Source organism: Monodon monoceros, unplaced genomic scaffold, assembly GCF_005190385.1.
Source record: "Monodon monoceros isolate NGI ecotype Baffin Bay Population unplaced genomic scaffold, NGI_Narwhal_1 Super_Scaffold_19, whole genome shotgun sequence".
NCBI classification, from domain to species: Eukaryota; Metazoa; Chordata; class Mammalia; order Artiodactyla; family Monodontidae; genus Monodon; species Monodon monoceros.
Window position 1 is genome coordinate 58,924,649 of NW_021703775.1, and position 25,957 is coordinate 58,950,605.

General features: G+C 41.1%; 1 protein-coding gene across 3 annotated transcripts in view; it reads left to right on the top strand.

Moving 5' to 3' along the window:
* The first annotated feature begins 3,357 nt into the window (after window positions 1–3,357).
* Window positions 3,358–25,957, top strand: part of EIF2AK2 (eukaryotic translation initiation factor 2 alpha kinase 2) — a 34,192-nt gene continuing 11,592 nt past the window's right edge. For 2 of the 3 annotated variants that reach the window (XM_029232137.1, XM_029232136.1), the window contains exons 1-12: window positions 3,358–3,442; window positions 10,329–10,463; window positions 10,817–10,937; window positions 12,869–13,017; window positions 14,788–14,911; window positions 15,272–15,348; window positions 15,517–15,613; window positions 17,165–17,199; window positions 18,826–18,891; window positions 20,490–20,612; window positions 23,398–23,514; window positions 24,966–25,146. In XM_029232137.1, coding sequence (XP_029087970.1) covers window positions 10,345–10,463; window positions 10,817–10,937; window positions 12,869–13,017; window positions 14,788–14,911; window positions 15,272–15,348; window positions 15,517–15,613; window positions 17,165–17,199; window positions 18,826–18,891; window positions 20,490–20,612; window positions 23,398–23,514; window positions 24,966–25,146 — 1,209 coding nt within the window. In that variant the 5' untranslated portion in view covers window positions 3,358–3,442; window positions 10,329–10,344. The remainder of the gene's footprint in view (window positions 3,443–10,328; window positions 10,464–10,816; window positions 10,938–12,868; window positions 13,018–14,787; window positions 14,912–15,271; window positions 15,349–15,516; window positions 15,614–17,164; window positions 17,200–18,825; window positions 18,892–20,489; window positions 20,613–23,397; window positions 23,515–24,965; window positions 25,147–25,957) is intronic. The other variant, XM_029232138.1, reaches the window with a different exon arrangement.

The following is a 25,957-nucleotide window of genomic DNA, read 5'->3' on the forward strand; positions in this document are numbered from 1 at the left end:
TACAGCAGAAACTAACACACCATTGTCAAGCAATTATACTCCAATAAAGATGTGAAAAAAAAATGGGTTCCTTACTGACAGATATAATTATGGTAAACAAGGTATTTGGAAAGGCCAACAATAATGGTGCTGGCAGAAGCACTGGAGGAAGAAAAAGCAATTCCATACCTGGAATAAATGCTTACTCCACAGAGGGCAAATCCCTCTGCACTCCATGATGGAAGGGCTCCATGTAACCCACCCGTCCCCAAGTGGCAGGCTGGTCTCCTTCGGTGTACGGGGTACTTGCGCTGGGAGCTCAGTGTTGGTCTTTGCTGTTGGAAGGCTGGGTGCTCAGCAGCCAGCTCAACCTTGACAAGAACTCCATGTTGATGAAGTCACACATATCATCCATTCCTATTGCCGAAGGCTCTTCATTTGTGTGGAACAAGCAAGCACTGGGGTAGCTGGGGAAAAGGCCGACTGACATCTACAGAAGGTTTCTTGCACACCTGCTTCTCAAAAGTCTCCTCAGCAGGGGTACCTTTGATGAATATGCACAGGGGGATCCAATACACTCATCCTCTTTGTCCATTCCAAGTGATCACCCACATCCTTTTCCCCAGACCTCCTTATCATCAACCCTCTGATCTTGCTCTTTCCAAATCTCTGAATATCCAGGTAAATTGCTAGCTACTGGTACTGTCCAGGCCACTAGCTTTATCGTCTTCCAAGTGACAACTAAATATAGTTCCACCTGCTCAAAGTTCCACGAACTGGGAAGATTTTCCTTTTTCCCATTATCTTTTAGGGCTACCTCCCTGAAGTGCTGTCGGAATATATCAGTCTACTTCCAATTAATGCTAGTGTATCGTGCTTCAACTGAATTTTTCTTTCTAAGTCACCTGTTCACAAGGAACTCCCCATGAGACCAGGGATGTGGGTTGATAGAGTGGGAGTGAGTGCCATGGGGGTCTCACATATCTGCTCATGTAACACACCTGTGGGCTGCCATCTATTTCAGTACTAGAAACCCCAGGACCAGTTTACCAACACTAAAGATCTCTGGTGAGCAAACCTTTCTGACGACTGCTCTGACCCTGCTGCCCTTTTTTTTTGGAGGGGCGGGTGGAGTTAAGTGTTGCCACATGGCCTTTGCCACTCTGGGAGCCATAATCCCCATTGAAATCAGGTAGTTTTTCAACGGCAACATCTCCCATCAACATTCTCCAGGCACAGTGGGCAGCCAATACAGAGCTTTTCAAAGATGAAACTATATTTCTGAATGCCTGGTGAAGGAGGGTCCTTTGGATATTCTTGGGGGGCACGGTTAGAAAATGAAGGAATAGCTTGCATATGATTAATCTAATATTCCTGACTCCTTAAGTATTTTTGATTTCTTCACCTGTATACTTGGCATCACAATTTCACTTAACGTGGGCCACCACTGAGCCCAGGTTATAGTAAGCCAACTAAACAAACTCTTAGAACCATTCCCAGCTGCTGGAGCCAGCACACTGAGTGCATAATTTAAACTATGTTCCGTCTTTCCTGTCACCTTTAGAAGCATATCCATGCACTTTTCTTGGGTTTCTGCTGATGAAAATTAGCAAAATCTTGTAATTCTTTCATTATGTAAACTATATCCTCTGGATCAGATCTTGTCTGTATCCTCTTGGGGCCTTCTAGCATCTGATTCTAGTTCTAGGAGTGAAGACAAGAGGGAGGAATGGGGCGTTTGGAAATTTCAGCACGTCCTTGCAAGGTGACCAATTCAGGCTCTTCAAGCTTGGCTGTACCAGGCTTATCCAACAAGGATGGAAGGACTGTGGTGACTCAGCAGAATTTGGGAGGGCAATGGATTCATTCAAATCCACCCAAATTCCCCAGTCCTCATTCTTTCCCAGTCAATAGCCTCAATGTTCCTAGAAGAGACCTGGTGAGGCTGCAAATTAAAGTTATACAGAAATTCGGCTACCTGCAGCACTGGACTCTGTAGCTAATTTCTGCTCCATCAGCCCTGAGACTACATGAAGTAAGAAGTTCTTCTGGGGCAGTCATAAAAGCTTGTGTCCTCTGACCATGCTTGAGCTTGTCAGAGCTTTCTTTCTTTAAGCTCTTTTGGACAGTTCAGGGGCTTCAGAAAGTCAGAAAACATGTCATTGCTACTGCCATTGCATCTGAAACAACCACCCCACACCCACGAAGCTGGGAAATGGACTCCTGCAAACGAACGGCCACTACAGTTGGAGATTTCTTGTCATCTCAAAGGGCCACAGAAAGATGTCTCTGCCTCCTATCTGCCTTCTAAACCTCCCACCAGTGCTTCATATTTGGGGAACTTAAATCAAGGAAAATAGTGTTTAGCCATTGATACCCTGCAATATGGGGGTGGGGGGTGTGTGTGCAGAAGAGATGTGGGAAAGGATGCCTGGAGCCAATGGTCAATATGTAATGTGTACCTGAAGTCCATCTTGGAACTGCCTCTCTCCCTCACCCTCACTGGGATATTGAGGTACAGGATCCTGGTTCTAATTCCAGCTCCCCTGCTCACCAGCTGTTACTTCTCTGTGCCTCAGGCCTCAGTTTTCTCATCTGTTAAATGGCACCTACCTTGCAGTACTGTTATGAGGTTAGGTCTTCAGCACTCCTCAGTCACTGTGTCAAGGTGCCAGTATTACTCTGGGAGTGTGTCATAGTCCCTTAGGTGAGTAGGATTTCTTATAAATCTGGGACTACTGGTAAGGACTTTGGTGGTAAACTCCAGGAGGTCCCGAAGGCAGCAGGTAGCTCTCCTAACTGCTGGATTGGCTGGTACTTGATACAGCAGCTGGCAAGTACCTGTTGAATGAATGGATGGATGGGTGGAAACAGATAGGGAAATTATGCCCCCAGGCCTCTTCATCCCCAGCCTGGTTAACGTGAGGAGAAGGAGGAGGGCAAAGAAATGGTGGTTATGGGAAAAGGAATCCTGGCTTTGCCCTGGGAGAGTTAATTTACTCAGTTTTCTTCCATTAATGAAGTGGAGCTGATGATATCCAGCCCCCCAACCCCATCCCAAATATTTGTGTTGAAGAGGAAACTGGAGCGTTGATCACAGAGCGCCTGCCAGGTCGCGGGCCTTGGAGACCTCAATGTCCTCCCCATCTCCCGGAGTACCCTGCCCGCACGGGGGTCCGGGAACACCCCCAGAAGCAGGGGTGGGGCTGCAGGGTCTTGGACGTGCCCGGTCCGCCCCGCGGTACCCCCCACGCGGACTCGGGGTGGAGGCGCCAGTTTCCCGCTATCGCTGAGCCTGTGCGGACGTGGGCTGACGTGTGCGGACCCGTACTGACCCGTGCCGGAGGGCGGGAGGAAGGCGGAGTCCACGGGGAAAACGAAACAGAGAGCGAACTGCTCAGACCCCGCCGAGCTTCCACTGAGGCGTGCGCAGCCCGCGTCCCCAGCCCGGTACTGGACTCTGGTAAGATGCCCCTGACCCCTGCGCCGCCGCCTCGATAATGCTGTCCGAGGCCCTCAGCCGAGGTGCGGAGCCCTTGCTGGATCCGGGGAAAGGAGCGTGCAGCGCGGTGGGCGCTGAAAGTCATTTTCTTCCCGCGAACAATTCTTGACAGAGCAAGCGACTACTAGCCCTGGTCCGGGACGGGGGCGGGGGCGGGGGCGACTAGTGGAAAACGGAAGAGCCCTATGGCTTGACAGACAGATGGGAAATACGGAGGCCTGAATTGCCCAGAACATTGGCTAAAAGAATCCCCAGCCACAAATCTCTTGCCTGGGTCGTTGCAATCGTTCCCCAATTACCCATGTTTAGCACCCGCTCCAACCCTGTCCCCCGCCCCGCCACCTCTTCTTAATACCGTAGCCGCCCGAGGGCCTTTAAGGCAGAACAGGACACCCCCCAACCCCGCTCCCCAATAGCTTCATCAGAATCCTATAAAAGGTTATTGGCCTACAGACAAGGCTGCCTGCTCTCTGCGTTCTGACCACACAGGCCTCATGGCTGTCCTTAGGGCAGAGCCAAGCACTGTCGCTGCCTCTGGACTTCTGCACTGCCTGTTTCTTCCCGGAAAGCTCTTCCCCCAGATACAATGTCACTGTATCAGAGCAGCCTTCCCTGAACAACCTGCATGTAAGAAACCCCACTCTTCCCTTGCTGTCCCCCCTACTCTCCTTTAGTTTTCAACGTAGTACTTATCACCTTGTGACATTTTTTATGGGTTTGTCCATTTTCCTCCACTAGCAAGTTCACAAGAGCAGGGTTTTGTTCGCCAGTATAACCCAGTATGTAATAGGTATTCATTAAATCTTTGTTTTTGATTCATAAATTCTCTTTTGAATTCCAGAATATGAGACTTCCTATTGCCTGTGATTTCTTTAGTACTAAAAATGCCTTGCCAGATGGAAGCTAAAGGACAGACTCCCTGCTGTCACTTAGGAACTTAGAATCTTAGGAACTTAGAATCTTGGGCAGTTTATGCTCTTGTTCTTCTGTTTGCTTATTTGAACCTGAAGATCCTTAACACTGTTTATTCATTCAATTCATCAGATATTAGTTGAATGCACGTTGTTTGCCAAGCTTTGCACAGGCGCTTTGAGGGAGCTAGGTCCACAGGGGCTTGGGTCTGCCCTAAGGATATCAAGGCACAGCCAAAGTAACTTCTGGGCATGAGTAAGATGGACACGTAATATTTATTAGTGATTATGATGGAGATTTCTTTTAGGAAGATGGTAACATAGTATTAAAATAAGATTTATTAAAAACAGTTGAAAAGAAACGCCTGTTTCTTTTTTTCCAAACTTGTAAGTACTTTTTCAAAAATGCCAATTTAACACCTTATTTGTTTACACATATATTTCACTTAAATTCAAACTGGCTTGTCATTCTGAAGATCAGCAGTTACTTAAAGTTAAAAGTGTTGAGGATTTAGGGTATTTCGATAGGACTTCAGGTTAAATAATTGCTAAGGACTCTTCCATAACTACTGTTCTGAGATCTATGACCTCCTCCAGTTGGATGTATGGTCTCATACTCGTGACTAAACTAAATGACACTTCGGTTCCTGAAAATAATGGTACAGCTACAGATCCTTATCTGAAACCCTTGGGCCAGGTATGTTGTGGTACTCAGAGATTATTGGATTTTAGAAAGGCAAGGCAGTATAAATCCCATCTATTTGTAACGTTCTCAGTAGGGTTTGGGGGCAACACTCTATCATAAAACATTTCTGCAGTGAAATGTATAAATCGACAACAGAGTACAATTAAGACTCTAAATAGCTCATGGCAGTTCAGGTCTAGATGCGGGGCTACACACCCACCAAAAACAAAACAAATGAAAACAAAGTAAACCTCAGTTTTCAGTGCTTTTGCATTTTGGAATTGTAGACCAGAAGCACTGTTTATTGAGGGCCAGTGGTGTGGGAGACCCTGCTGGATGCTTTTTGTCTGATTTACTCCTCACAACAACCTGTGAATCAGGTGTTTTCATTTCTGTTTTCGGGTCATGAATCAAAGGTTCAAAGAGGTGCCTCGCCCAGATCTATGTGGCTTTAAAGCATAGCCCTCTCCACAACACTAAGCGGTGATGTGAAGACAGCACCTTTGCTCAGATCTAAGCCCTCCCAGCCACCAGCATTGCTCACCCAAACCACTGCGCAGCCCCGACTTGGTCTCCTGACTTATACTCATGCTCCACTCATCTTTTCTACACCCACCCCTCATACTCTGTTCTTTACATAACATTAGAGTGACCATTAAAAACATAAATCCAACCACATCACCCCTCTGCTGAGAACCCTCCAATAGCTTCCCACTGCAATTAGAATAACTTCCACAATCCACACCTTGGCCTTCAAGGTCTCTGTGCTGTGGCACCTGCCTACCTCTCAGACTCATTTCCCACCGTTTCCCCTTGTTCACTGTGCAGCAATCTCCTTGACCTTTTTGTCATCCCTCCAAAAGCTGTGCTGGTGCCTGCCTCCAGGCTTCCTCTGCCTGAGATGGTCTTCCCTCATATCTAAGTATGGTGGACTTTCTCATCATCCAGGCTTGATTTAAATATTGCCTCCTAAGAGGGGTCTTCCCTGACCACTGTATCAAAACCACCTCCCTCGTTTCTCTGCCCCCACCTATTAACACTCTTCTATCTCATAGCCCTGTTTCATTTCATTGTAGCACTTCCAGCCAACTGTTATCCCCTCCTGTTACTTGTTTCTGGATTTGGTCATCTTCTTTCTTTCTTCAGTGGAATGCAGGTAGGGGCTTGATTTGTCTTGTACACATCTGTATACCCCGCATCAGAACAGTGCCTGACACTTACTAAGCATTTACCGAATGAATGAAGTAAGGATGCAAAGAAAACAGCAGATGAAGAAAAGGGAGACGGTGAGGAGGTTTAAAGTGGAGTACTTAATTTTAATGAATCATTCTGTCATTTACCTATATACTGTCCAAGTGTTCATCATTTACCACTTGTCACGGGGTGTCAGTTATACAAAGATGAGTAAGACATAGAACTAGCTCCCCAGAGAGCTCACCAACTGGTTTAAAAAGCAGCCTCGACTATGATGGGAGCTGAGCAAGGTGGGTGGCAGGCCCGTGGAGGGGTACTAGCTGCTCTCTCAGCATCAAAGAAGGATGTATTGATCCTCACAGATGAGTGGGAATTTCCTGGTAGATAGAGGTTGCAGCTGTTGCGTTCCAGACAGAGAGAAAAGCATGTTACAAGTCATGGAGGTAAAAGGGAGATCTGCAGCTATTCTGGTATTTGTTTATTCACTATTAAGCACCTGTTATAAGCCTGTCCCCTCTTATAGCTCATGGTCTCTTTTGGAAGACAGTCAGTTAAATTAGCAATTGTAATAAAGGAGACAAAGGGCTATGATAGAGCATCAAACCAGGACCTCTTCTAGGGTGTCTGGGAAGTAACATTTGAGCTGAGATCTATAGGAAGCAGGAGTTAACCAGGCAAAGCAGCATCACGGGTAGACTCCAGAGCACTTCAGGAGGGAGCGTGTTGGACAGAAGCAGTTGGGAGCCAGGAAAGAGTCAGTGGGGGAGGCGTTCTTTTGAGAACTATCTCTGTGTAGTGGAATTTAAAGCCACAAGCCTCAAGGGGATCATCAGGGGAATGAGTGTAAGTAGAGCAGAGAGATCTGAGACCTGGACCTTGGCACACTATAATATTTAAAAGAAAGGATGATGATGAGGAGCAAGGCAAGGAGACAGAGAAGGAATATCTTGTGAGGAAGGAGAGAAACCAGGAGAGGGTGGTGTCTTGGGTGTCCAAGCAAAGGAATAAGGAGGGAGAAAGGAATGAGCAGCCGTGTCACATGCTGGTTATGTGTCAAGTAGACAGGGGCTGAGAACTGACTACTGACTACTAATTTTAGAGATAGAGAAGCCATCGGTAACCTTGACAAGAACAATTTTGGTGGTTTGTGATTCAATCAATGATTGAATTGATGTTTTAAAAAGATTATGATGTGACTCTTTTAAAAATGGAAAATAGCAGCTGTTGGTGAGGATGTGGAGAAATTGGAACCCTTGTGCGCTGCTGGTGGAAATACAAAATGGTGCAGCCACTGTGGAAAATAGTTTGGCAAAATTCCTCATAAAGTTAAACGTAAAATTACCATCTGATTCAGCAATCACACTTGTAGGTATATACTCAAAAGATTTGAAAGTAGGGATTTGAACAGATATTTGTACAACAATGTTCATATCAGCATTACACACAATAGCCAAAAGGTTGGAATAACTCAAGTGTTCATCAACAGATGACTGGAGAAACAAAGTGTGGGATATTCATACAGTGGAATATTATTCAGCCTTAAAAAGGAAGGAAATTCTGATACGTGCTACAACATGAATGAACCTTGAAGACATTAGCTAAGTGAAATAACCAGACACAAAAGGACAAATACTGTATGATGCCACTTATATGAGGTACTTAGAATAGGCAAATTCATAGGCATAGAAAATAGAATGGTGGTTACCAGGGGCTGAGGGGGAAGGGAAATGTTTATTCTTTAATGGGTATAGACTTTCTGTTTGGGGAGATGTAAAGAGTTTTGGAGATGGATTGCAGTGGTGGCCTTACAACATTGTGAAAATGCTTTTTGCCCATGAACTGTACACGTAAAAAGGGTAAACTTCATGTTATGTATATTTTACGACAATGAAAAAAAAGTTTAAAAAAATCACGATGGCTGCAGTGTAGAGAAGGAATTGCAGCGGCTGTGAGGAATTGGTTCTGACGTTCTTGTAGCAGTCCAGGAGTGAGATGGTGATGGCTTGAACCAGGATGGTGGCTATAGACGTCATTGAGAAGTAGAAGGATTTGGAGGACAGGACTTAGGTATAGATCAGAAGGTAGGGAAAGGACATGTCAAGAATGCCTCCCAGGTTCACGGCTTTCAGACATGGATGCACAGTGGAGTCATTTTCTGAGAAAGGAAACTCCAAACCAGCTTGAGGGAAGATTAAAAATGCAATTTTGGATCTTTTGAGTTTAAAAGTCATTCAAGTTGTCCAAGTGGAGAGGTTGGATAGAGAGATCTGAAACTCAGTAAGAGGTTCATAAATTATGTATAAACTTTAGAGTTAATGACAAATAGATGATCTTTGAAATCACGGTCATGAGAGAAATTACCTTGAGGAGAAGGTATATAGAGTGAAGAGAATAGCGTCTTTGGACCAAGCCTTGGGGAAACTCCAGCATTTAAAGGCTGTGAAGATTAAGGAGTGTTAGAAAGAGTGACCATGGAAGAAGGAAAATCAAAAGAGCTTTCTAATAAGAAACGAGAAATCAACAGGGTCCGCTTTCTGCCTATGGATTTACCTATTCTGGATGTTCCGCATAAATGGAATCATACGCTATGTGACCTTTTATGTCTGACTTCTTTCATTTAGCATGTTTTTGACATGTAGCTCTGTTGGAGCATGTTTCAATACTTTATTCTTTTTATGGCTGCATAAGATCCCATGTGTGGATATAGAGCACTTTGTTTACCCTTCATCAGTTGATAGATATTTGATTTGTTTCCACTTCTGGGTTATTGTGAATAGTGCTGCTATGAATATTCCTGCATAAGTATTTCAAAACCTGTTTTTCAGTTCTTTGGGTATACACCAAAGTGGTGAAATTGATGGGTCATATGGTAACTCTAAGTTTAACTTTTTGAGGAACCACCAAATTCTTTTCCATAGAGGCTGCACTACTTTACATTCCCATCAGCAATATATGAGGTTTCCAATTTCTCTATACCCTCACCAACACATTTATTTTCTGTATTATTATTATTATTATTACCAGCCTAGTGGGTGTGAAGTAGTATCTAGTTGTGGTTTTGATTTGCATTTGTCTAATAAGTAATGATATTGAACATCTTTTCATGTGCTTGTTGGCCATTTGTATATCTTCTTTGGAGAAATGTCTGTTCAAGTCCTTTGCCTATTTTTAATTTTTTAACTCTTTTTGTTGTTGAGCTGTAAAAGTTCTTTATATATTCTGGATCCTAGGTCTTTATCAAATATATTATTTATAAAAATTCCTTTCTGTATATTGTCTTTTCATTTTCTTCATAGTGTCCTCTGATATATAAACATTTTTAATTTTGATGAGGCCCAATTTATCTATGTATTCTTTTGTTGCTGTGCTTGTGCTGTCATATCTAAGATTCCATTGCCAAATCTAAGGTTGTGAAGATTCACCCTCATGTTTCCTTCTAAAGTTTTATAGCTTTGGCTCTTATATTTAGATTCTATATTTTTTAGATTTTGTTTGTAATTTAAATCATTGCTACTATCTTGCTCCAGTGAGAACCATAAACAGGGGCATAATTTGCCTGCCAAGTAAATTGTCCTAAAACTGACTTCTGACAATTTCAAAGGGGGGATTTTTGGGGATTTCATAGGAGAATCAATGTCCATACAGCTAAATCCTTCATGATTTCATAAACTTTATATATACTCTCAACCTTTTTCTTCTCAACATAAATAATTATAATTCTACTCTTGCAGGCTTTTAACTTCTCAAGCAGGTGGACAGACTTGCACTTGACACTCAGTGGAAGCAGAAAGAAAAGTTACAGAGAAGGACCTCCAGCCTTTTTTTGGCCAGTTGAGTTTTGAAAGTAGAAAATCTTGGAGAAATTAGCTTGATTGTGTAGTCCTTGAGAGAGAAAGAAAGATTTTGTAATAAGTTTTCTCTGGGTTTATGTGGGACTGAGATGAGTTGTATAAAGGAGAGTCATCTTATCCTGTTTTGTCTCTTAAACTAGACTGGGATAATTAGATTAAGTATGTTCTGAGTGTATCACCTCTTTCAAACATCTCTCTTATTGTAGGTTACTGTAGGAAAAAATGGCCAGTGGTCGTTCACCATGTTTCTATATAGAAGAACTTAATAAGTACCAACAAAAGAACACTGCAGTACTTAAGTATCGTGAACTGTCTAAGACAGGACCTCCACATAACTTAAGGTAAGTTGCTATAAAAGAGGGTATATCCCTAGAAAATATAAACTGGGAGAATGGCAGCTCTGGCACAATTTTGAAGTCAGTTCTTTAGCTTGAGAGCAAAGTTGCCAGAGAGTACTGTCTTCTTGATGTAAAGTGGTAACTTCAGAGGACTCCAGAGAAAAAAGAGGGTTTAAGTCTTTCCATGCTTCAAGATGATATGCTATTTTGCTGTTTGGGGGTGACTGCTTGAATTTTATGTGGAACATAGGTTAAAATTTTCAAAGGTAGTCATAGGAAGCAGTGGTGATCAGAACACTTGTTGTTAGATAATGCATGAATTTTATAGTATTTTGTGAATTTTTCTTTGTAATTAGGTTTACCTATCAAGTCATAATAGATGGCAAAGAATTTCCAAAGGCTGAAGGTAGATCAAAAAAGGAAGCCAAAAATGCTGCAGCCAAATTAGCTTTTGAAATAATTAGTAAAGAACAGAAGGTGAGTAATTACCTTTTTTTCCTAGTGAAAGGGAACTCAGAAATATCTATGGTATTTTTCTCTGTGAGAAAATACTCACATGCAGAATAAAGAAATTTACAACTTCTTTTGCTTTCAGAGTTTCGTTCAGTCTTTTTCCTGGCCCCATTTCTGTAGAACCCTGAATGAGAGGTACACCTATGGAAGAGTGGGCAAAATGGGACAATACTATTTAGAGTGCCAGCAGCAGTGACATACTCTAAGGAAACAGTGAGAAGTGAGCTAACAGGCTCTGGAAGGAGCTTCTCCACCTAATTGAGGGAATGCAGTGAAAAAGGACAGAGATAGAAGTGACCATGAGGAGAATGATCTATATGGAAGGCAGATGATGAAGAACCAACATATGTATAATTGGTATCCCTGAAGATTAGAACAGAGTAACTAGTACAGAAAAAGCTATCTGAAGAGACTTCAGTAGAGAGCATTTCTGAAATAAAGAAAGACCTGGCTGCAGATTAAAACAACCCAGCAACTAAACAGATACAGAAAAATACAGAACCACCAAGAACAACATCAGCCCTTGTGAAAGTACTGAGCTCCAGGGGTCAAGAAAGAAACCTATGAGCATCTAGGCAGAAAAAATTATATAAAATGTAAAAATGAAAAAAAAATATCATGCTGTTCACAGCACCATTAAAAACTAGGAGACGTTGGAGCAGCAGCTGTAAAATGAGACAAGAAGTCATTTTACATGTGGGACAAAAGTGGATCATTCTCAGATTTTGAAAATCTTGAAAAATTTTAGTATTCAAGATATTTTCTTGAAAAATCTTACTTGAAGGGACTTCCCTGGCAGTCCAGTGGTTAAGACTCCGTGCTTCCACAGCAGGGGGCACAGGCTCAGTCCCTGGCCTGAGAACTAACATCCCTCATGCCATGTGCTACAGCCAAAAAGAAAAGAAAAAAAAAATTTTTTTTTCTTTAATTAAAAAAAAAAAATCTAAGTTAAAGGTGTCACCCTTCTAATCAAAATTGAGAAAAGTAAATCAGGCAAAAACCACAAACTCATAAATTGTTAAAGAGCCAGAAAACCAAGTCAAGAAGTTAGAAAAGGGGGCTTCCCTGGTGGCGCAGTGGTTGAGAGTCCGCCTGCCGATGCAGGGGACACGGGTTCGTGCCCCGGTCCGGGAAGATCCCATATGCCGCGGAGCGGCTGGGCCCGTGAGCCATGGCCCCTGAGCCTGCCCGTCCGGAGCCTGTGCTCTGCAACGGGAGAGGCCACGACAGTGAGAGGCCAACGTACTGCCAAAAAAAAAAGAAGTTAGAAAAGGAACAGTAGAATACCTTTCCCCACAAAAAAGCAGAAGAAAGACAGTGATAACAATAAGGGCAGAAATTAATGTGAAAGAAACCAAAGAAATAATAAAGAAGATAAGTAGAATCAAAAGTTCTTTGACAAAGTTAACAAAGTAGAAAAACTTTGGACAAGATTTTGTCAGATTAAGAATTTTAAAAGGGACAGATAACGATGGAAGGAGTAATGCTATTATGTTCATGTTTCCTATGAAGTTGTGATCCAGGATATAGCTTTACTTTGGTATTTGTTGTCTTGTTCTTTGAGATTTACAAAGGGCACAGCAAACCAGAAAATGTTATAGAGTTTTACCGGATAAACAAGAAAATTGACTATTTTGTTTTTCTTTATGAAACTATAAAAGGGAAATGGCTGATTTCTTTTCTCCTGTTAAAATTTATCCTTGTGGGTTTTTTCTGGCAGAGGAAGACATATACTTATACTTTTATTAAAGTATTATAGTAGGGAAATCCATAAACTCAAAGTGGTCTTTCAAACTATTCATTTAGTAATTTTATTAGACAAAAAATAGTAATTTTATTAGACAAAATAAATTTTGGTTATCATCTATATTAAACAAAACATTTCTTTCTTTTAGGCCGCTAGTCCTTCATCACTGCAGACAGGAGATCCTTCAGAAGTACCACCCATTGAGAATTACATAGGCCGTGTTAATACGATTGCCCAGAAGAAAAACCTATCTGTAATTTATGAAGAATGTGAATCGAGGGACAGTGGGCCCGATAAGTGAGATGTCGTGCTTTTCCTTCTGTTTCATTGTATCTAAGCAACAGAACAGGCTTATTTTCATGTCTAATTTTCTGGAAATATCTGTCCTTTTTGGTATGTTCTGCAGAAAAGGTTTTAGATGACTTACAAGCAATGGGACATCTTTGTAATTAAAATATTGAAATGCTTAATTGCTGAAGACTTGGGACCCATATCCAATAATTGATCAAATCTGAGGAATCCTTTATTTCTGAGGTATATCTGGATGGTTTAGTCTGCAGGAAGCCTAAGAGTGGGTGGGGTGCCCCTGCTGCAGGGTTGTGAAAATCTTCCCATCCCTGAGGTCACAGTGGCAGTCGCTGTGTGAAAACATCTCTGCCACACGTGTGGAATGACTCTCTTTCCACCCTTGTCAGAGTAGAGCTGTTTGTCCAGGTGTTTGCCCTTCAGATTTGATTAACTGATGTCACTCTCTAAACAAATACCATGTATTAGAAGGAATGGGCTTTCACCCTGGACTGTGCGGAGACCAGGATTTGAGGGATGTGATGAGGGGGACAGATGAGAGCGTCAGTCAGAGATATTGAGAACGTCACCAGTGAGCTAAGACTTTGGACGTGAGGAAGAAGAATCGATTTGAACTGGGAAAAGCAGAAAGCAAATGAGCATGAGGGAGATTGTTTCTCAGCTACAACAAACCAGTTAAATGAGGGAGAAGGAAAAAATATCTAAATGGCAGATAGTCCAAACAACCACTTTAGGATACTGTCCTCGGAATTGACTCAGCTATGGATGCTTTACTTTTCACCCTGATGGATTTTAGGCCAGAACTAGGAAGAGAAAAATGTGATAGGATTCATTGGAGTGAAATATTCAAAAGTGAATTCTGTGAGTCAATCTCAGTAAATTAAGAGGCTATTTTATTTTCCCGTAGCTCACCTGTTTGGTTTCTTTGAATTAAGGGCTTTAACATTCGATCGCTGAAAGAGAGAATTCTATTTAGGGAGTGCTGGAGAAAAATAGGAGCCCTAGAAATGATCCAGTCACTAAGCCCAGCTCCCTAACTTTCCCTTCAGAGCCTAGCGGGGAAGACTCACCCTGGTAGGGTGTGTTTCCCTCTGTGACAAATCATACTGGAATAATTCTGTAGCACTGCATGGTAACTCCATGATAAGTTCTTATATAATTGTCCAAGAATCCTTGCCTAACCGCAAGCATCCTTACAGCTCATATGAGGAGGGGGTGACTTCAGCATGGGGCTTTTGCACTGTGAGGATTTTCTTAGGTGTTTGTGCACATGAGCAGGGGGCAGAAAATGCTAAAGTTAGAGCTGAAGTTAGGGATGCTTTGCCTATCTCCTACAAAAACACTCTAACCTTATTATTTCTCCTGTAGAAGCCCCACTTCCTCTACTGGCTTTTTCTTTCCAGTTGAACATCTCTGAAAAATTCATTGGATCTGTCTTTCTTCTTTGCCTCCATGTCTTTTGACTTTTGGGGAATTTTAAAAAATCACCACTTGGTACCTTAATGCCAGATCTTTCAATGAAGCAACAAAGAGAAGTTGCCTGGAAAATGCAAGCTGAGATGTTAGCCAATCCTGGTTATTCTGGCAAACTGGTCAGCCATCTCATTGAAGGTTTAAATTAAAGAAGAAATGAACTATGAAGCCACCTATTAAATTAGTGTTATATTATGCCTTTGTTAATGTGTGTTTTTTTTTCTGAATCATGAGTTAGATTTACTGTTTTTTTGTATTTGGGTTAATACTGTTTATCATTTCTCCTAGATTTCATTATAAATGCAAAATTGGACAGAATGAATATGGTATTGGTGTAGGTTCCACTAAACAGGAGGCAAGACAGTTGGCTGCTAAAGTGGCTTATGAAGAGATACAGTCAGAAAATTTAATGGTATGTACTGCCTTTGGATTTAATTTTTATATTTTAAAATTCTCTCTGAAGTTGATTTGAGGTTAGATGATGTTTAGATGATGCCAAGACAGCCAATCACATAGCAAAAGGATTCCTCCATTCTGTGTCCCCAAAATGAGCCATGAACCATGGGACCACGAGGCCCCAGAGGGATCACGGTTCTGTTGACAACTCAGGGTTGTGTTTTTAAATCCAGATCAAACATCCATAAAAAATGTATTAACCCCATAATTCTTTATGGCTGTGAGTTTGGTAAATGTGGGGAAATAAATGTGGTAGTTGGTTCCCAGAGACTGAGTCACTATGGAGAGGTAATTTAGTTGCACTTAAATCTTTCAGAAAGCTGACGCATCCTCTGGTTATTTCATTAATGTGTGTGGTGATGTCCAAAGCAACTCTTCAGCGACAAACACATCGTAAGTGTGGAGAAACGGTTGTGTTATTTAGCAGATTCAAATTGTGGCCTGAAAGAGCAAATATTTATGAAAATGTTTAATGTTTAAGGAGAATTTAGAAAAAGCAATTACTGATCAACAAAAAATAGGCAAAATTCATAAACTAATAGTTGTCCCCTTTTCTTCTAGTGCTTCTGAATCACAATCTGAAAATGACTTCTCAACAAGTGAAGCGGAAAGCAATGATAACAGTGACGCATTAGACAAGTCTTTCCAATCTCCAGAGGTATAGTATTAATCTCTATGCTTCCTAGTTAATCTTATTTTCCTTTGTGTTTCTCCATTTAAAAATGACCTCCAGTACCCAACCATAATTTTTCTATTTTTTTCTCATGTGTTCTTACTAAATCAAAATATTTTGCAGCCTTTTCACTCTCTCCTTTCTTTATTAACTCCCATTCTTCACATGCAGAATTCTTCTATTCTTCACTCTCATCTTTCTCCCCCTACTCACCTTTGTATTTTCATATATTTTCTATGATCTGGCTTCAGCTCTTCTATCAATTGGATAGTACTTAAAAGTTTTATGAATAGAGTTCTGCTTCTGTTTTAAAAAACTAGAACTAAACTTAAAAACTAAACTTAAAAACCAGATAGTTCTTGTGGTGATGATTAGTGTTTATCAAAGTTATCCTATTTATAAAGAACTACAAGCAAATCAATAAGAAAAAGATAAGCAACTCAGTAAAAAAATGTACAAAAGAGCTGAACAGACAGTTCAGAGAAGCAATACCCAAATGGGCAACAGACAAAGTATGAAAAGATGCTTTACTTCATAATAATCAGGAAAATGCAAATCAAAACAACAGTTAGATACCATTTTAAACCCATCCATCTGAGTCTGGTTATACTAAGTGTTAGCACAGCTCTGTTGCTGTTATAACTATTGTATGCTGCCGGTGGATGTATAAATTGGTACAGCCCTCTTAGAGAGCAACTTGGCAACATGTGGTAGACTTGAGGGTGTGCCAGCTGTACCACCAAACAGTTCTGTTCCTAGGTACATCTTCTAGAGAAACATGGGTATGTGTGCATATAGAAACATGTATAAGCATGTTCTTTGCAAAATTGTTTGTGATAGAAGATACTGGAAACAGTATTGTCCATGAACAGAATGTCTGAATTTATCATAATGTAGTCACTGTGCAAAACTGAGGCTGGCAGGTGATATGAGCTCAAGAAATCTTAGTCTGGTGTTCGCAGTCTGTGTCAACATATTAAAATTGGTAAAAAACCACAAAACCTAACAGAATGAAAGTGAATATGAGTGAAGAAGGGCTATATGATATTAATTTTTGAGAGATATATCAAAGACTCCTTTTTTGGCTAAATGTTAAAATTAAATTATTAATTTGTCCTAAAAATGAAAATATTTTAAACTAGATCTCTGGGCCACACTTGTGTCTTTACTAGCAGTGTGAGTGATTGTGATGCACACCTTCTTGCTAAGATCTGCTGGCCAGAGGATCACCTAGGAGGCCATATTCTATACCTGGAGAATCAGTGCTTCTGCAGAACATGTCCTACAATTTGTCTTTTTTGACCTTCCTGCCATATCTGTCTGGTTGCTAAAATCGGTGAGAACTTTGATATAGCCAAGTGCAGTGAAAGCAGGGCTTAGTGAGAGCATACAAATTGATGAGCTTGTTAATCTAAGGACAAAGAAATGTGATCAAAGAACCATCTAGATATAAAGGAGAAAGGATGGCAAGAAAAAGCAAGATACTTAATTTAATCATCCGAAACTATTGATATTCTCCATTTTCTTTTATTATAGAACAGTTCCAGAAATAATCCCAGAAAGGTGAAGAGGTGAGTATCATTATGCATTGAACATGTTTTGAAATGTAGTTTTATTTCAGACTCAGTTTATTAGCCTTATTTATTAAGTCTTCAGTATTTGTAGAGTATTATATGCCCTTATTTGAGTGGAGTTTCAGAGTAGAAAGCATAATTAAGGCTCACTGAAATCTTGAAGTCTACAAACAATACTTTTAAATACGTGGAGAAATCTTTGAACATATGCACACACTACACTGTAGACATAAAGGCCTATGGGGCTATTGGTCGAGTAATTGATTAAGGGCATTATTTTGGACGAGGCTGACAGAGGAAATGGGTTTGCAGAGATGTTTTCACGAGAAGTGCATAATGGGAATTCTCTGGCGGTCCAGTGGTTAAGACTCTGTGCTTTCACTACGGGAGCCTAGGTTCAATCCCTGGTGGGGGAACTAAGATCCCACAGGTGTGTGGCACAGCCGAAACACGCACGCACACACACACACACACACACACGCACGCACACACACACAATAGAGAAGTGCATTATTTTGCAGATAAGCAGGTAGAGTAGCAATGGTATCATAACTTGGGGAAGAAAAAAAAAGACCAAATGTTATGTAAATTATGGTGACTTGGTTTCTTGAACTGAAAAGAAAAGCAAGGATGTCAGTATAGTCAGCAGTGAGAGTGAGATGGCAGCAGGAGCCATTATAAGGCACCAGTACATTCCAAACAATAGGTGATGTTTGCAGAGAGATGATGCCTGATGCGGGTATTTGAATGAAGATGGGAGATGTCTGCGTGTGAGATGATCAGGCTGTCAGTCGTGGTTCTAGTGTCAGGGAGGAGGAAGGAGGAGCGTTTGTGAGACAGACTGTAAAGGAAGAGTAGACATGACTTGAGGGAACTGAGTTACAGAACTGGGTGAAGAAGATGCAAAGGAAAAAGGATACAAAGATTGTTCCTTGTGGATGAGTTGCTGACAAGAGTCATGGCACTGATGCTGTTAAGGGAGTTGAAGACTTGACGGCTTAGGGGAGAGATAGCAGTTTGTATTTGTTTAGTTTTAGGTGGTATTTGAACTTCCAGTTGTAGGAGGCTTACCACCAGCAAGGAATAAAGGTCAAAGGAAACACAACCAGGATGAGAGTTCAAAGAGATATATTTCCTGAGGTTTTGAGTCTAGAGGGAGAAAAAGAGAGGCCAGCGGCATGCTGACAATGAATGTGTTAAGGCCAAAAGAGGAACCAAGAAAGGAGCGAAAAATAGAGGACAGAGAACCATATTGTTTCTAAAGAAAAAGGTTAGTATTTGCTACCTCATTATTCTAATAGTTGACTCAAAATATAAAAAGCCGGGGCTTGCTTGGTGGCGCAGTGGTTGAGAGTCCGCCTGCCAATTCAGGGGACACAGGTTCGTGCCCCCGTCCGGGAGGATCCCACATGCCACAGAGCGTCTGGGCCCGTGAGCCATGGCTGCTTAGCCTGCGTGTCAGGAGCCTGTGCTCCGCAACGGGAGAGGCCACAACAGTGAGAGGCCCGCGTACTGCAAAAATATATATATATATAAAAAGCCTAGTGCGACGTGAAACCTACTAATATAAACAAGTTACATTTGATTTCAGTTTTGAGTTTACGGGCTTCTGTTAACTTTTAGATCTTTGGCACCTAGATTTGACTCTCCTGTGAAGAGGGAAGAAAGCATGTATACTGTGGACTCCAGGTAAGAGGGAAAACTGTGAAAAAGAATTTGTTTAAGGATACATTTGCTCCTCTGACAAAAGTTTCTTAAGGGACTGTTGAACATCAGGCAGGTTAAATTATATTTCTACCTGAACTGTTTAATTGTTTTAGCACAATCAGGCCCACAAAGGATCATTGTCTCTTGGAGGAACACAATTTAGATGTATCCAAATGGAATGTGGTAAGTGTAGATCTGTGTGATACTCAGGTGGATTTCTCTGACATCTATGGAAGGTTTTAATATTGAAAGCAAATATTTCTATAAACCAGTGATTTTTTTTTTTCAACAGAAGTACTCCTGCAGGAATCAGAGTAGATCCATTTGGATCTGTATTCCATTTTCCAGCTCCATAGCAGATTTCACTTTGAAAAGGGGTTGCTTTTGTGGTAGATCATGTGTTTGGGCTTAAATAAAGTATCTAAAACAGAGGAGGCCTATTTGCAACAGGGGGACATTGAATATAAGCTTAAAAAATAATAAAGAATCACCAAATATTTAATAAGTACCTAATATATACCTGGCACTGTGCTGGACATTGGATTTATAGCAGGAACAAATAGAAACAGCTCCTGCCCTCCTGGAGTTTTGAGGGGATGGTGATTACATGAAAAAGTCTGTAATTACAAACCGTGGTCAGAGGTCTGAAGGAAAAGCCAGGACATGGTTAGAAATGAAAGCAGAACCCTTGGATGTAGAGTGAGGGGTGAGGCAAGGCTTTCTCTGGGGTCACATTTGTGGGGAGGCCCTGAGCTTCTGCAGAAGAGCATGTGGGAAGGTGAAGGTGGGAAAGGTGATGTGAACGTCGGAGGAGCGGAGACAAGGCCGTGTGCTGGGAGGGCAGTGAGCAAGGGCCCGGGGCCACGAGACCAGCTGGAGAGGGAGGCAGGGCCAAACAGGTGGCCCCTTGTAGCCCATGCAAGGACTTTCTGGGCTTTGCTGCATGCAGGGGCGGGCTATGGGAGGATCTAGGCAATAAACAGACGTGATCAGACTTAGTGTTTATCACACTGGTTGCTTTGTGGATCACGGATTGGAGCGGAGGAAGGAGGGGGAAGTGGAGTGTCCAGTGAACAAAGTTCTGCGGGAGTCTGATGGAAGTTTGGACTGAAGGGAAAAGGTGGGCAGACACCAGCAGATGTGTTTTAGAAGGAGAATTGGCAGGGTTAATGATGGAATGTGGGGCATGAGGGAGAGGTGAAACCCAAGGAGTTGCCAACGTAGGCAGGCTCAGAGCATGTGCTCATTTCTCTTGTAACAGCTTGGTGGTAGCTGGGGAACACAGTGTGGCACTGTTTTCTAAAGTTTTATACTTGGGATAAGATTCTTTACCATGGCTTTTGTTTAACCAGAAGGTGACTGACTCTCAGGGGTGATCTGTTATGTTGGGATGGGAAGAGGGAAGACCTATGCTTTGCAATTCAAGAATTTCTGTGAAGTGGATCATTCTTATTCAGAAGAGGAGAGTCCTGCTTATTAGACAGTCCATTTCACCAGTGCTGTTAAGGGAAAGTGGGAGGGTGGGAGTGGGGAGCAGCGAACCCTGAACCTCAGAATAACAGTAACGTTCATCTTTCAAGGTTTATCAGAGATTTTACAGAAGTAACACCAATTGACGCAGGTGGATTTGGCCAAGTTTTCAAAGCCAAACACAAAATTGATGAGAAGACTTATGTTATTAAACGTGTTAAATATAATAACGAGTAAGTAGTAATATTTTATTTTTTTGAATGGGAAGGTGTTTTGAACCTGCAACTATTTTTTTTTATGTATCTCTCTTCTGCACTAGCGTATTATTATTATTTTTTAGTCCTCCTTAAAAATGTCATTCTACCATGAGGAGCTTGGCTTACTCTGAAATGATCTCACTTTACCGTGGTTACTTCAATTAAAAAATGGATATACCACCGATCATCCTTTTGAGGCTGTCTCGATGAAAACTAAAGTTATAAAATCATTTAGCTTAAGATGACCTTCGAGATTTTGTAGTTTCATCTCCTTATCTTAACAGATGAGGGGACTGAGATCCAAAGATATGAACTGATTTGACAAAGGTAAAAGCTAGTGGGTGTTCGTTGTCTATTATTGCATAATCCGCCACTCCAAAATGTCGTGGCTTAAAAACACCTAGTTATTACTATCTCTAGTGGTCCTATGAGTTGATTGTGCTCATCTGGGCCATTCTTCATGCATTTGCAGTTAGGAGCTTGACAAGGCTGGACATCGGAGATGGCTCTCTCACATGGCTAGCAGTGATGCTGGCTGTGGCTACAAGTTCCACTGGCACTTGTTAACCAGAGCACCTCCACATGGCCCCTTTATGTGGTCTTGGCTTTTCACAGCTTAGTTGTTGGGTTCTGAGGACTGTCCCAGAGCAACTTATCCCAGGAGGGAGCAGTCTTGGAAGTTCCACATTATATTGGTTAAACAAAGTCACTAAGAGCAGCTCGAGGGGAGGGCAAATAGACTACCTCTTACTCTGAGGAGTGGATGCAAGTATGTGGAGAGAAGGAATTCATGATGACCATATTGGACACTATCTACTGTGGTAACAAGGTGGAGATTTAGAGCTCATCCTCTGGAATACCAGTCTGCTGTGTTCCCACTATATACCAGTGCTTCCCACGTTTGTCTTACGTATTATCTGTGCCCTTCCCAAGCCCCACCCCACTCCAATTACTGGATAGCAGAACTCGTTCAGGAAGGAAAACACAGAGGGAGCAGGTCTTAAATCACATGTTCACCAGTCTTGCTTGTTGTTTTCTGGCAGTTGTTAACTATTTGTAACTTGGCCAGACTGATCCCTCAAGGACTAGAGAAGGAGCTGGAAAAGGGATATGGGTGAAGGAAAATGACATGAGCAAAGGAGAAGCAGGCATGGTGTCCCAGGTGCTCTTCATCCAGTTAAACCAACCTACTTTCTGTCCCATGGACAGAAAGCCTTGCAGTTGAAATACCTTCATACCTACTCGGCATCAAAACAAGGCTTTTTCGTTCTTCATCGTTTTGCTTAACAGAAATGAACTACAGTTGTTCCTTCTCTCCCCTAACATCTTTTTTAATGGTCATAGTTAATTATGATAAGGGTGCAATGTCTTGGACATTTCTAGTGTCTTCATAAATTGGTAAAACATAAATTGGTGAAAAATACACTTGGAGATATTAATCTAGAGCCATAAAAATGTTTAGATGCTTTGACCCATGGATTTCCTATCTGGGAACCTATTCCAAGGATATTACCCAGATTATGGGAAAAGCTATTCAAGAAGATAAAAATCACAATCACAATGTCATTTATAGCAGTGAGAAATTAGAGCAAACAAAATGTTCAGCAATGAAGAAATGATTAAGTATGTTTTGTTCTCTCCCCTGATCAATGGCTATTTTGCAGTCATTAAAAATGAGGGTTATGTACTGTAAATATTATACATGAAATAGTATGATGCTGGAAGTTGCTTTAGAATAATCCAGGGGGAAGATGAGGAAGTAGGTAAGAGTATAAATGAAACAAGATTGGCCAGGAGTTAATAACTGTTTTATCTGATGAAACAGTGATGGCCAGGTAGGGGCTCATTCTACTATTTCCTCTACTTTTTTATACTTTTGAAATCTTACGTTAAAAACTTTATACATGATGGTTATACAGATTGTATAATAATCAGGAAAATTTTAAAGCTAATACATTGTATAGAAAAAAATAGGATAAAAATATACCCTATAATTACAAATATGTAAACATGTATATGAAGAAAGACTATAATAAATAATCTAAAATAATAAATGATTATGTTAGAATTGTGTTGACATATGAGTAACTTTTTTCTTTATTTTTATAAATTTTACATCATATAGAACTTTTCAAATTAAAAAAAGAAATTATAAAATGTTTGCTTATTTTCTCCTCCTTGAAATCACAAATTTATTTATTCCATTTGGCATAGAATTGTCATAGCTCTTGACTACACATCCCTGTAAAGCTTCCACATTGTGCAATGAAATTTCAGTCTCTCTGCATAGATCACCCGCTTTGTGTACTTTTGCCACACACTGAAAATTCTGAATTAGATTCTTCATGCTGCTTGTGTTACCTACCACTTCTGCCCAAATGGGGTTTGCTTATGAAATCCAAATTGATTTTAACACGTCTAAATAAAACATAGTGGATGATTTTTTTTAGCTCCCGCCCAGAAAAAAAAATTCCATCACTGGCAGTTCACAGACTACTACATATGACTTTTAAGCTGTGATGTTTAGAATAATTTACTGTTTTTTTCTCTTATGTTGAGGGTGAGAACAGCTGTGTTTTTTCTGTGTGTCCACTCTTTCCTTTTGAGCACTGCTGGCTTCCATTCTAAAACTCAGTGTGGAAACCATGGCGACTGTTTAATAAGGGAATATAAGTAGCTGTCTGCTGTTGCTCGAGGCGTTTTGTTGTTGTTATCAGGGATGGATACTGACGCTTTTGCGTTCCCTGTTTCTTTTAACTAGGAAGGTAGAGCGTGAAGTGAAAGCTTTGGCAATGCTTGATCATGCAAATATCGTTCACTACCACAGCTGTTGGGATGGGCTTGATTACGATCCTGAGCAAAGCATAAATTCTTCAAGGTAACTAAAAGGAAATTCCCATAGTCATAATGGGATAGAGGAAACAGTCATTTACTATGTGTGGGCCACTGGGTAAGGCCATTAATTATTACATTTAATAATCACAGCCAGAAACACTGAGACACTGTTATGCCTCCATTCTACAAGGAGACAATGAATAGTCTTTTTCTTGCTCCAGACTTGCTTTAGAAAACCCTTTTTTAATTGTCCTCCGTGGTTTTTGAAATCTCAGGTTTAGCTTTCCTGACTCTGTTGTTTAAGGTACAGGCTTGCTCCCATGCCCTGACTTCAGTCCAGGCCATAAACGCAGTCTTGTGAAGAAGGTTTGAACTTGCTGTCTATGCTGCATTTGGAGGCTCCCCTCCTTCCTCCACTGCCAACCCTCTGCTGTCCCTCTCACCTGGTTGGCAGGGTGCAGTCAAGGGGCCTCTTCTGAATGCAGTTATACCACTTATGGTCAGGTGGTGGGCAGTGAAAATAATTCCAAGACCCTGAGCTGTGATGGGGGCACCCTCCCCTCAAACCTTGCATTACTGACGATTTGTCTCAGATAAACCACTGCAAAGGGACTGAAGGGTTTTAAAGAGCTGGCGCCTCCCTTGGAAAGTCACCCATTGTTTCTTGGGGACAGTCCTTTCAGTATAATCCTGAGGCCACTGTGGGCCTGTTCATCCACCGTCTCCACACCATGTAATTGAGAACCGTATCATCGGTTTCAGAAGTACCATCAACACAAAGACTTCTTCAGCTTTCAGCAAATTCCTGGCTACCTTTTTCTATTTTCTAGCCAATATATGCTCAAAGAATTTAAATTAGTATTGAGGCCAACTTAGTTCAGAAAAAAACCCAAAAGCCAAAACAAAAAACCATGGTTAGCAAAATCAGTCCTCCCTGCTATACCTCATAGCAATTTGTTGGCACTTTTCTTAGAATTCTTATCTATGTACTATTATTTTAGGTTTGTTTTTCCTTTATCTCTGTCCTATTAAACTATAATCCTCATGACAGCAAGGATAGTGTCTAACTCACTTTCTTATCTTTAGATGCCTGTTCTGTGCCTTTCACAAAATAGATGCTCAGTAGAGCAATGGTGAATTAAAATGTTTCAAAATTACTGTATATATTAACGAAATTTGGTTTTCTGCAATTCCATTGTATTTATGCTTCTATTCCTATCTATTAGCAAAGATAATCAAGGACCTTCAGCAAAAAAGAATGGGCAGGCTGCTACTTTATAACTTAGCTAAACAAAGCTTTGGATACCTGGGAAGTTATGATTTAAATAAAGACTGGGTTATTATGTTTTGATTCAAATTTGTTATATTTAGGTTTGTTTTGAGACATATTTTGGCATTTTTAAGAAGGTGCAATTTTTAATGGAATTTTAAGTGTATTTTTTAATAAATTTATTTGTATTGCTACTTCTAACATACTGTGAGTTTTATACCCAGATCAAAGACTAGGTGCCTTTTCATCCAAATGGAATACTGTGATAAAGGGACATTGGAGCAATGGATTGACAGTAGAAGAGGCAAGGAACAAGACAAATGTTTGGCTTTGGTATTCTTTGAACAAATAACAGAAGGAGTGCATTACATACATTCAAAACAGTTAATTCATAGAGACCTTAAGGTAAGTGGAAAAAGTACTTTGTTAGGAAATGATAAATTAGTTAATTTAAAAGTCTATCTTCTTTAGTTTTAGAATCGATTGACAGTCATGAGGAAATAACATCTCTGATCCTCTAAAGTTAGAATGGATCTAGCACTTGCCCCAATACCAATCTATAGCACCACGCAGAAGGTCTCCAGGGCTGTAAACTTATGGAGACACTGAGCTCCACAGGAAGAAGCTCATTCACTTCTGGTTCTATTTGTCATCCTGGCTGAGAGTCACACCCCAGTTGTAAACACTAAGAGCTTTAGTATACTGAACACTGTGCAAATAATTATTGTGGCTGGCACAGCCAGCTGGCTGCTCTGTCCCTGCCTCTACTGCTTCTCAGGCTTGTCTGAGAGGCAGAAGGGACTCTGGTAACTGGCTTTGGGAACATGGTTCTCTTAACCTTTCAGTCATTACTCTTGAGGGCAGTCACAGCCACTAGGTCCAGAGTCTAGAATTTCCTTGGCATTTGGTTAGACATCTGTGCCCCATGATTGGAAAATTGCAGTAACCCAAACCTTGGAACATGTGGCATATCTTTGTATTTTCATTTTCTTCGGGCTTCCTAGCTTCTTTTATGGTCTAGTTGAGCAGTTTTCCCATTTCCTCCTCAAAAGTGAAAGAAGAGAGACAGAAGAGCTTTCAGTCTTTCCTCCATACTCCCTGTGATTTGCCTACGCTTATCACAGACTGGCCATGCTGAATCCTGTCACCGAATCTTTGCTCATGTTCTTGCATTGGACACTATCTGCCTGTCCCCTTTGGTCCCAGTTCCTTTATG